Source organism: Sinocyclocheilus anshuiensis, unplaced genomic scaffold, assembly GCF_001515605.1.
Source record: "Sinocyclocheilus anshuiensis isolate Anshui unplaced genomic scaffold, SAMN03320099.WGS_v1.1 scaffold121, whole genome shotgun sequence".
In the NCBI taxonomy this organism is placed as follows: domain Eukaryota; kingdom Metazoa; phylum Chordata; class Actinopteri; order Cypriniformes; family Cyprinidae; genus Sinocyclocheilus; species Sinocyclocheilus anshuiensis.
This window is the reverse complement of record NW_015539856.1, coordinates 1,236,601-1,247,836: the sequence shown is the minus strand read 5'-3', so window position 1 is coordinate 1,247,836 and position 11,236 is coordinate 1,236,601. Positions and strand designations below refer to the sequence as shown.

The 11,236-nt window shown below is 36.5% G+C and overlaps 2 protein-coding genes and 1 pseudogene across 5 annotated transcripts in view; 2 read left to right on the top strand and 1 right to left on the bottom strand.

Moving 5' to 3' along the window:
- Positions 1-2,453, bottom strand: part of ints10 (integrator complex subunit 10) — a 16,122-nt gene extending 13,669 nt beyond the window's left edge. For both annotated transcript variants that reach the window (XM_016481213.1, XM_016481214.1), the window contains exons 1-3: positions 2,222-2,453; positions 1,055-1,122; positions 876-979 (exon numbers count right to left, since the gene is read on the bottom strand). In XM_016481213.1, the coding sequence (XP_016336699.1) occupies positions 876-979; positions 1,055-1,122; positions 2,222-2,350 (301 nt within the window). In that variant the 5' untranslated portion in view covers positions 2,351-2,453. The remainder of the gene's footprint in view (positions 1-875; positions 980-1,054; positions 1,123-2,221) is intronic.
- A 5,042-nt stretch (positions 2,454-7,495) lies between these two features.
- LOC107684849 (uncharacterized) lies at positions 7,496-8,958 on the top strand (annotated as a pseudogene).
- A 1,261-nt stretch (positions 8,959-10,219) lies between these two features.
- Positions 10,220-11,236, top strand: part of LOC107684837 (uncharacterized) — a 31,436-nt gene continuing 30,419 nt past the window's right edge. For all 3 annotated transcript variants that reach the window (XM_016481208.1, XM_016481210.1, XM_016481209.1), the window contains exon 1: positions 10,220-10,308. In XM_016481208.1, coding sequence (XP_016336694.1) covers positions 10,263-10,308 — 46 coding nt within the window. In that variant the 5' untranslated portion in view covers positions 10,220-10,262. The remainder of the gene's footprint in view (positions 10,309-11,236) is intronic.

The following is an 11,236-nucleotide window of genomic DNA, read 5'->3' as shown; positions in this document are numbered from 1 at the left end:
ACACACACACACACAACACACACACGTCACATACATGTGATTCAACTACAGTACAGCAGCTGAAAAGAAATAAAAAATGAAATAATTAAACTTAATTAAATGTAGAAATGTTGCCTTGGAAAATAACTTAAGTTGGAAATAAATAAAAACTAAAACTGAACTGAAACTAAAACCGATTAAAATTAAACCTAAATAATAATATAAAAAATCCCTAAAACTAATAAAAATTACAAAAACATATTAAATAATTACCGTACTAAAAATGTAACTAAAAATAAAACAACAAAAAATAATTAATTCAAAATATTAATACAAAACTAAAACATTTTAAAATAATACTTAAAGGTCAACATCACAGCGCTAGCTGGAGGCAGCAAAACAAAGGGGGAACTGGAGGTGGCCCATTCACACCAGCGCAGATTCGGCTACATAGAGCCTCAAATTAGAAATTTGATCGCATCTGCTGCCACTGCCAGATAAAAAACCGATGACAGCTGTGGTAAAACATGATTAAACGAGGAGACTGGACAGAAACGATCGTCAAAAATGCTCGCGTTTGCAGCTCATGAGTAGTTCTGACGTCAACTTTTTACGGAAGTCACAACGGTTCGTGAAAAATCACAGCTACTTTATGCAGGCTGTGCGCATTTTACTGTGGACTGACTGTTTTGAAACTTATATGGTAGCTACATAGCACCTAGACCTCAGTTATCGTGAAAAAAGCCAGGAAATTTCAGTTTTGACAACATGGGACCTTTAACACTGACTGTCAGATTTAACTAAAATTTTAAACGAAAAAAAAAAAGCTATTTCAAAAGATGCCTAAAAGCTCTAATATTCTGAGCTAATAGTAAATAACACTGACACACACACACCTTTGAGAAACTGAGCGTGTTTGTCCTGGCTGTCGTTTCGTAACGCTGCAGTGATCACTGCGATCTCACGCCAGACCACCGGCTGCTCGGGGAAATTCACGAATCTGTGCATCAGGAAACATGATTAAACAGCCGTCATGTGCAGCGAAGGCATCCCGAGCGAATGCACTGAGACTCACATGTCGTACAGGAGTCTGCCGGCGGAGGCCGTCCTCTCAGCGTTACGCTCGATACTGTACATCTCATACTGCACACATGAACATAACACACGCATCAGACACTAAACCAACACGCATGATGCACAGAACTAATGCACACAGACCTCTGCATGACGCAGAAACTCAGATATGCATATGCACACTGATGATTAATATGCACATTTAACAGAATCAGAAAGAGTTCTATTACTTGTAAACACTAGGAAGTTCCATTGCTAAATACAAGACATATAATACAAGAATATTAGACAAAGTGGAGGCATTTTTTTCTAAAGTAGCATGCATTGCATTCAAGATAAACATTTTATCAGTTCATGCAATATCTGTGGAAATGTTTAGAGAAAAAAAAAAAATATGATTAAGTAAATTTGATTTAAATAAATAAATAATTGAAGTAAAATAACAAAATGTTTAGAAAAAAACAAATCAATCATACAAATATGAATAAATTAAAGTAGTTGAAATACAGTAACTGACATTAAAAATCTAAATAAATAGAATAAATTAAGAAAATGTTTAGAAAAAAAAACAAATAAATACTAAAAATATGATTAAACAAAATAAATTAGATTTAAATAAATAAACATGGATTAAAATAACATAAATGTTTAAATTAAAATAATAAAAATGTTTAGGAAAAACAAATAAATAATACAAATATGATTGATTAAATTTGATCAAAAATAAAGACATATAAATCTGAACAATAAAAATAAAAAATGATGAATAAATAACATCTAATAGTACAATGTGACTATAAAAAAAAAATAGTAATCTAACGTCAAAGAAAACAATGTAAAATAATATTTTACATATATTTGTAATCATTTTTCACAGTACAATTTGAGTCTTATACATCAAAACATGCAGTAAATTATGCACTAAATCTATAGTATTTAAAATTTTAGTTTAGAGGTTCCTTGCAGGAGCATGATCATAATTAAATGCTGGCATTTAATGACAAATTATATGTGTATTTTTAATTTTGAATGATCATATTTGGAGGTCAGTGGCATCTAAATGAAATAAACCCACTTTACTAGAGTCCTGAATGATATGCAGTGGGTTTGAAATCGTTATGTTTATTGCTGTGTGACAGGATAATGTATATTGTTGCTGTTTTCTCGCCTGTATGTTGAAGTCTGCGGGATAGAGCGTGCGCGCGGTGATCAGCCAGGCTTTAGCTGCATACGGGTCCTGCGGCACAAGCTCCCGCGCGCGCTTCACCAGGAACTCACAGTCGCCCTGCGCGGACATCTGCTCCCGTTAACGGGTGTGAAATAAAAACAAACCCTTCAGATGTTCAAAGACTAACGCACAGACTGAAAAACACCGGGACGATCATCGAGTGTTGAACTTCCGGCTGAAAATGGAAGCTGATTTCAAAATAAAAGTCTCTCTTCCAACCGAGCGGCAACCTCCCGCTCTCTCTCGTGAAGCCAACACGGAAGTGACTTAAACTGTAATTCATCGACTGGCCGCTAGAGGCTGGCTGCAAAAGGGAGTCAATCCCATAGACTCCCCATGTTAAAATGCCCAACTTTACAGCAGAAAAAAACGTTTACAGCCTGGTAAAAAAAAAATATTTTTGTCTATATAGCTAATTTTTCCCTTCATGACAACTGTGAGGGGGGTGAATTTTTTTATAACTCATCAGTTTAAATTATATTAAGCCTTAAAGTTCTGCATAATTAAGGGTGTGGCCACTTGAGTGACAGGTGGATTGCCGCTGCTGTCACCGGCTTCGAGCTAGGTGGGCGTGGTTTCAACAACCAGCTCCCGCCTCTTTGCCCATTTTCAATTATGATGCACGGTGACGCACTGCAAGATGGCGACGGCCGGCTCCGCCCACTTTTGAGCTTCAAAAACTATCTTCGGAACCCTACGGGTGACGTCACGGACACTACGTCCATGTTTTTATACAGTCTATGCTTCCAACCCGAGGAAAGGCGCAGACGTCAATCAATATTTGTGTTTACTGCTCAGTGATCACATACAGATAATCTAAAAACATTAATAAACACGGTCCCAAACTTATCAAATACTAAAAAAAAAAATACTGAAAACAAGTTATTGATCTGTAACTGAGTGTAAACGGCATTGGAAACGAATTCACGCCGGTGCAACAGAAACGGGCAAATTTTATCAAACGGTATCAAATATAACGTTTCGCCAATGTTCCCGTGGACCTTTTTCACATTTTCGGGTTTCTCAGCAGCGGAAGTCGTCATAGTTGGGTTAACTTGAAGAGCGGTGAATGGGAGAGTATCACAAATATATATTTTTTCGCATTCCCATTTGCTCAAATAGCAAAAGAAAAACTCCACGATAGTGTTTTCATGACTTTCAATAAAAGGAAAAAAATATTTGAGAGCGACTGATAACGACAGTCAGAAGAGAGAACGATGTCAAATTTACCGTCAATCCCATTAGAAACACATTAGCATTAACCGTTTTTTTTTTTGTGTAATTTGTTGCAAAGGTGATATAATACAAATAATAGTGTTATAAATGTACATACATTTTTTTAAAAATACAAATATGAAAAACGTTCGAGGATTTACGATGCTGGTGACCGTTAAACGCCTCATCACAGTCTTGTGAAAAGGGTCCATTAAGTTATGAAAACATTATTTCTAATGGTGTGTTCACACCAGACGCGAATGTAATTATTCGCGCAAGTAGATTACATACAAAGTCAACGCAAAGATGCGAATAGAGGCGAATTCGCGCCGGGCGACGCGAATGACGCAAAATGCGCGACGCATTTGACCGCGAACGTACGATATTCGCCTCAATCGCGTCTTTCGCACAAGTTCAAAAATTTCAACTGGAGCGGAAAATTCGCGTGACGCATTCTCGCGCAAGCCAATCAGCGAAGAGCTTCTTGACACGTCCAGTTGAATCAGACAATGGAAGAGAGCATTATTATAGACGTCTGTTATTATATACTAGGTCTGGAGCATAGAAAACAATTAAAATCAGTTGTAGTGGTACTTGTATTTTATTAGCATTGCTACAGAGATGCTGCTATCAATAATAAAAATAATAGTAGTATCAGTGTATATATACAGTAGTAAAATGTAACACACACATTAATGCAGGATCCTAACTTTACTAATCCTCCTCTGGATGGTGCTGTGAACCCAGACACGTCGGCGTTTGGCTTTCCATTGTATTTGGGACTTTTTGACAACAGGTACAAAACAGCGATTGTAGTTATCTCCACCATGGTTGATCGCGCTATGTTTTTATTCGCGCGAGTGACACGGAAAACATCCGCGAGTAATCTAGAGCGAGTGACTCAATGCGCATATTCGCTTCGCATCTGGTGTGAACCATAGACTGTATAAAAACTTGGACGTAGTGTCCGTGACGTCACCCGTAGGGTTCCGAAGATAGTTTTTGAAGCTCAAAAGTGGGCGGAGCCGGCCGTTGCCATCTTGGCAGTGCGTCACCGCACGTCATAATCGAAGATGGGCAAAGAGGCGGGAGCTGGTTGTTGAAACCATGCCCACCTAGCTCGAAGCCGGTGACAGCAGCGGCAATCCACCTGTCACTCAAGTGGCCACGCCCTTAATTATGCAGAAATTTAAGGCTTAATATAATTTAAACGGATGAGTTATAAAAAAATTCACCCGCCTCACAGTTGTCATGAAGGGAAAAATTAGCTATATAGACCAAAATAATTTTTTTAACCAGGCTGTAAACATGTTTTTTCTGCTGTAAAGTTGGGCATTTTAACATGGAGTGTCTATGGGACTGACTCCCTTTTGCAGCCAGCCTCTAGCGGCCAGTTGATGAATTACAGTTTAAGTCACTTCCGTGTTGGCTTCACGAGAGAGAGCGGGAGGTTGCCGCTCGGTGTGAACACACCATAAGTGTTCTCTGAACTTTCAAAATGTCCAGTTTTTAAACGTTCTAAAAAAGTTTCTTGGTTGTTGCAAACGTTCTTTTTTTTTTTTTTTGATAACATTATGAGAGCATTTTAAATTTTCTTTAAACATTCTGAAACAAGACCTAGTAAGTAGTAGCCTAATGTTTAAATACATTACGTGAACGCGATGTAGGCCGATAAATAACATTTTGAGAACATTATTAAAGGGCTATTTCACCCCCCAAAAAAATGACAATTCTGTCATTTACTCACCCTCAATTAGTGTATGAATTTATTTCTTCTGCTAAACTCAATTTTGGTAACCAAACAGTTGCTGGTAGCCTTATTACTTTCATAGTATTTATTTTATTTTAATTTATTTATTATCTCTTTAAAGCCCAGATAACTTTGAACAATGTTCTGTTAATGTTACTGAAGGATTGTTTGTTCATAACTTTGAGAGAACCTTGCCACAGCAATGTTATGAGAACTTTCCCTGTTATCTGGGTGTATGGTTACTTTCAGTGATGAATATTAATGTGGAATGTGAGTCATACTGTATGTTGATTCAGGAGCAGCAGAGGCTTAATTTAGAATTGCATTCTCTTATTATTTCTGCTTTTATAAAAACAAGTATTTGCTGCGATTTTGATTTCGATTCACTGAAGGATTCGCCAGACTGATTCAATAGAGAATTTTCTAACGAAGAACCCACTCACACAAGTCATTTGTTCATAAACTGGCCTATGCAGGTCGTGCTGTACTGTACCGTAGGTTTGTTTTTCCATGTGAGCAGTGCAGGAAACACTTGGTCACATATCTGTGGTGTGAGAGATGTCATGTAAATGCAACTAATGCCAATCAATAAAGTTGTTAAAGGGGTCATAGGATGCCCATTTTCCACAAGCTGATATGATTCTTTAGGGTCTTAATGAAAAGTCTGTAACATAGTTTGGTTAAAATTTCTCAATGGTAGTGTAAAAAACACCTTTTTTCCCCTGTCAAAAACAGCTATTTTCAGATCAAGCCGTTTTTGTCATTTTCCTTTAAATGTTAATGAGCTCTGCTGACTCCGCCCCTCTCTTCCGAGCTGCTCTACATCTGCTCCGGCGGTGAAACAATGGTGGCCTGATGACAGTCACTCAGGGGCGGAGCTAAGGTAAGACACCAGTCCAGTCTGTGCTGAAACACTTCTGTCAATCAAACTATCGTGGGAGGGGCCTGTCTGTGTGACGTCACACAGACAGGCCTCTGAGATCGGCTCGATTTGAGAAAGGGGAAAACATTTAACCAGATTTAAAAAAAAAACAGTGTGTGGATTTTTATCATTATAGGGTGGTTGTGTACACACACTGCCAACACACACACTCAAAAAAAGTGAACGAGAAATATGAGTCAATGGATTAAATGAACGAGAACGATTCGTTCACCTAAAAGATTCGTTCAAAAAGAAACCGCTGATGTTGCGCATGCGCATATTAGATTTGTATTATTTTTTTTTTAACTGAAGGCGGCAAATCGACTAGGGCGCGACGACGGTGACTCAACGGTAGCAAGGAAGAGTAAGGAAGAACAGATGAGGAGATTATACAAGGTAAGATATTTTCTTCATTTATAATTGATGTAGACTTAAACATAAACTATTTTTATTATTTGATCGATCTTGATTTACCTTAACTGCCCTAACTGCACTTTTTGGCGAATTAACTAACGTTAGATATTTTCGGCCTTCCCTGCTAACGTTATCTTGATCATTTTAAAATGTACTATCTTACTATTCGAGTATGTGCATCATTTTTGCATTTAAGCACATCACGCATGATTTTTTTTAAACAGTGTCATCTCGACATACGTTAAACGTTAGGATCTCGCGTAAAATCAAATCTGTTATCAAATATATGCAACTTGGATCATTTTAAGATATATATGGTCGACTATGTGCATCTTTTTAGGCAGATTTAGGCTATTGCTTTTTAAAAAAATTTTTGTAATAGATTAGCCATCTCGACGTAACGTTACATTTAGCTTTTCTATAAATATGCTTTGCAAATATGCTGAAGCATGGTTCAAACATGCTCGACATTATATGAAAGTTGCATGTAAAAGTTTGTAGGATGTCCTGTTAAAACAAATCGTGTCCATGAAGTGGAACATGCATTCTTTTCATGCTGAGTTGTACTTTCATTACAAAAATCAAATCATATGTCGTTTTTAATATTCCAGAGACATTGTTGTGACATCAATCCACATTGAATCTGATTAAAGTCAATCACCGACTTACGGTATGTATATATATATTTTTGTAATAGCCTATAAATAAACTGTACTCGTTTAATTTCTTTGTAAAAGTATTGATCTTTTCTCTCTTTTTTGACATTTAGTTATGTGAGTATATGAAAGGTACATGTAAAAGTTTATAGGATTTACATTTAAAACAGATTGTGTACATTAAGTTGATCATGCAGTCTTTTAATGCAGAGTTGTCATTGCAAAACTCAAATTATATGTCACCTTTACTGTTTCAGAGACCATCATTGTGACATCATTCCACATTGTCTCCAGTTTGGGGCAATCACTCAATTAAAGTAAGTGTTGTTGTTGTTTTTGTTATAAATATATAACTAAACTTTACTTGTTTAATTACTTTGTAAAAGTGTTAATGTTCTCACATTCATTTTTGACTTTTAGATATGTGAGTCTTGGGAATGTGGCAATGTAAAGTGTGTGGAACAGAGGTTTCCAGTAGGTATGAGTTACTGAAACATTCTAAGCTCAAACATGGACATTTTGGGGCAAGGTTCAGGCATCCTTGTGTATACAGTAATTGTCCTTGCACTTTTAAATCATGGAATAACATCCTAAGTCATATATACCGTGCCCACTGTGATCAGTCAACTTCAAAACAAGATCAGCCACATTTTCATGTCAGCTGTGTGCATGCATTGAGTCAAATGAAAGAGATTACTTCAGTCATCTAAATGAACATTTGCGCAAACATGAAACTGTGACTTGCGTATTTAAAGAGTGTACATTTGTTGTGAAGGTACTGTGTGCATGGTATCAAGAACATTTTAAAGCTTTTCAGTTGACTGTCTCTCCTGATAGAGAGGTTGCCCTGGTTGATCTAGATCAGCTAACTGATGCTTATCCACTGTATGACTATATGGTAGGAGGAAGACGAATGGTGACCCTGAAGAGGCACATCCTCATTTAAGGTAATGTATTTATGAAGTGTTTTTATTTAAAATAAGTTACAGCACAAAAATTGTATTACTGATTTATGTCATTTTCTGCTTCATTCCCTTTTTTAGAAAAGAAGAGAAAAATGTTGAGTCCGGTCATTCTGAGGATTGTTTTTGGTGGGGATGACGATGCAAGAAAGCTTACACTTAAGACAGGAATCCCAAAGTCTGTGGATGACCTTGTACTTGAAATAATGACTGTTTTTGGGGTGAATCAAAAGTTCAGGCTCCAGTACAAAGATAAGGACTTTGGAAATGAATACATGAATCTCATGTCAACCAGTCAAATTGAAGACAGGGATACCCTGAAAGTGATTTTTCTATTAACTGATGACTGTAACTCCTGCATGCAAGAGACTGCACCTTCCTGCTCCAGCATTCTTGTTCCTTTACCCAGCTCAGCCTGTAGCTCTGACACTCTTGACACAAGAGATGTTAGCCCTTGTGATATTGACTCAGTCCAGGAAGTCAACTTGTCTGATGACTCGACTGTCTTAGTTATGTCTTCCGAGCCGAGAACCAGTTCTTGGCCTCAGGTTTTTGTAGTTCCTCGTTTTTCATGTTCTGCTGAAATTCAGCTTCAGAGAGCTGACACAGAGTTCAGCAAAAGTGGAATGCTACTTATTCCACCACCCAAACTAAGATCTGACATTCTTGAAGGCATGGCTGAGGAGATCTTTTAGTATGCAGCATACCCCTCTGCAGTGAGTATGACACGTTTTAATGGCCTAAATGCTGAAATGTGAAAACCTGCTATATGTTTTAAAAAAGTGTTGAATACCTTGAAAATGTGAAATTAATGTTTGATGTTAAAAGTATGGTTCCTTGTTGATCCCTGTTACTTGTGGGCACACAAACCTAAAAAGTCAAACATGAGTCATAACCACTGGAAGATTCAGTTTAGAAGGATTCATGAAACTACAACGCAATAAATGTTTGAAAATGTAACATGTTTTGACCATTTATTTAATAGAATTAAGAAAATGTAAGGTGATTATATAAAGCAAGTAACAATAAGTTATTGGAAATGAAATGAGTAAAGTTGATGTATTATAGAAGCTTAAATCACAGTTCATCAGTTTTCATAAAATGTATTTAATTAATTCACATTAACTGAACATGAAAGGGTGAAGCTTAAATAAATATTAACTTTTGCGTTGGATTTATGCGATTAAATTGGATGGAAAATTGACATCTAATTGAATTACATAAGTTTTAACTTTTGGGGTTAAATATTTTTTTGAGTGCATTTCAGTTCAAACAACTTGTAAAAGTGCATGTATGACCCCTTTAAATGAGTAAATGGCTTCTCTTTCATGGCATGAACGCACCACAATTCTCACACGTTCTGCTGCTCACTTCCAGTCTGAAAACCACCGCTCTTCAGTTTCAGACACTGAAATTATGATGCTCACAAGAAGATATTTTTATATACTTGTTACTAGTGTTATATCTAGAACATTTTCGATATGGCTGACTCCAGTGCAACTGAAATACATTGTTTGGGGAAGAAAATGCGATGCAAATTTTATTTGTATGCATATTTTTGCACCTGACGTGATAAGTTTGGTCTGTTGAAGTTTGTAGTTTGGGTTCTGTGGTTTTACACTAAACGCTGCATGCATGTTTTTAACTGATGATCTGTTTTGTGGTTTGTAATGCTTCTGCTTATCAGCGATGGAAATAGTTGCTCTTTTCTGTAATTAAAACCTGCAAATGTCCAAAAGATTTAACAGATAAGGAAAACAAAGTCCAAATTTGATTTGGACTAAGAACTGTCTCTCAACATAAAAAACAAAAAAAAAGTATATTCGTATATTTTAGATACTAAACTAATTCTGTGAGTCACTTGTTTATTCTTTTGTTATCTCTATCGCTGAAAGTGTGTTAGTGTAAACTGCTGAGCGACAGCCTGTCTTCCCCTCCTATGAGCAAACTTCCTCTTTCCTCTTTCTCTATTAAAGTTGTGTAATCTCCTGATGTGTCAGTAGAGCTGCAGTCTGTCAGTGAGACTCGGTCTGACTTTCTTCTGAAACTGGACTTTAGAGAAATGATGCTCATCTTTGGACTGATGCTGCTGCTGCAAACTGCTGCATGTGAGTCGACTTGTTCATAAAAATACCTTTTATTGTTTAAATTGTATTTTACCCTTGGCCCAGACTTTCCATTTGAGATATAAGATTACATTTACATGTATTCATTTCGCAGATGCTTTTATTCAAAGCAACTAGCAATTTGTCACATGCAGAGCCAACCGTGTTCATAGTATACATTGTGAGGTTTAATAGGAAACAAGCTAGAGCAGAAATGAAAAACAGAAAGAAGTGAAATGTTATGTATGTACAATGTAGTGCCTTGGTTTAAGGTTAAGTGCTTATGGTAGAGGTGCAGCAAATGTTAACCTTTTTCTTAAAAGCATTTAGGTGGAGAAAATTACAAAAATTACAGACTTCTCCTGTGATGCATGTACGCTGACTGTTGGACATTTAGTAGACAAAGTAATTAATTAATATAGATGAGCGTGTCATTAAAGAGACCTTTTTTTCTAAAGCAATTTTAGTTTTTAGTGATCTGGTAGCTGTGTCCCAAGTCTATTCACCTTTATACAATACAGATTATGTCAAAGCAACTTCAACAAATTCAAATTCAACTGTAACGTGAGTTTAAAAAGACGATAGTGTCATTATTCAAATCAGTTCAGTTCGATGTTGATTCAGTTCAACTGTGTGGATGTTGCATCATCGGGCCGTTTAAAGTTCACTTTTTCCTTTTGTGTTTTTCAGTGTAAACACACTACTAACACTATTTATGCTACAGAATAGAATGCAGAATACTGCATAAGTATACGTGAATTTGGCTGTAGCTAGCATTTTCTGTCTCAGAATGTTATATTGGAATATAAATATGTGTGAAAGTGTGTAAATCAGACTAAAGGATTGATCATCTTAACTGAGGTTGATGAGCGGAGTTCAGATGTTTCAGTGGCATCAGCTCATGTGAACCGGTTTTTTTTTTCTCGATAGT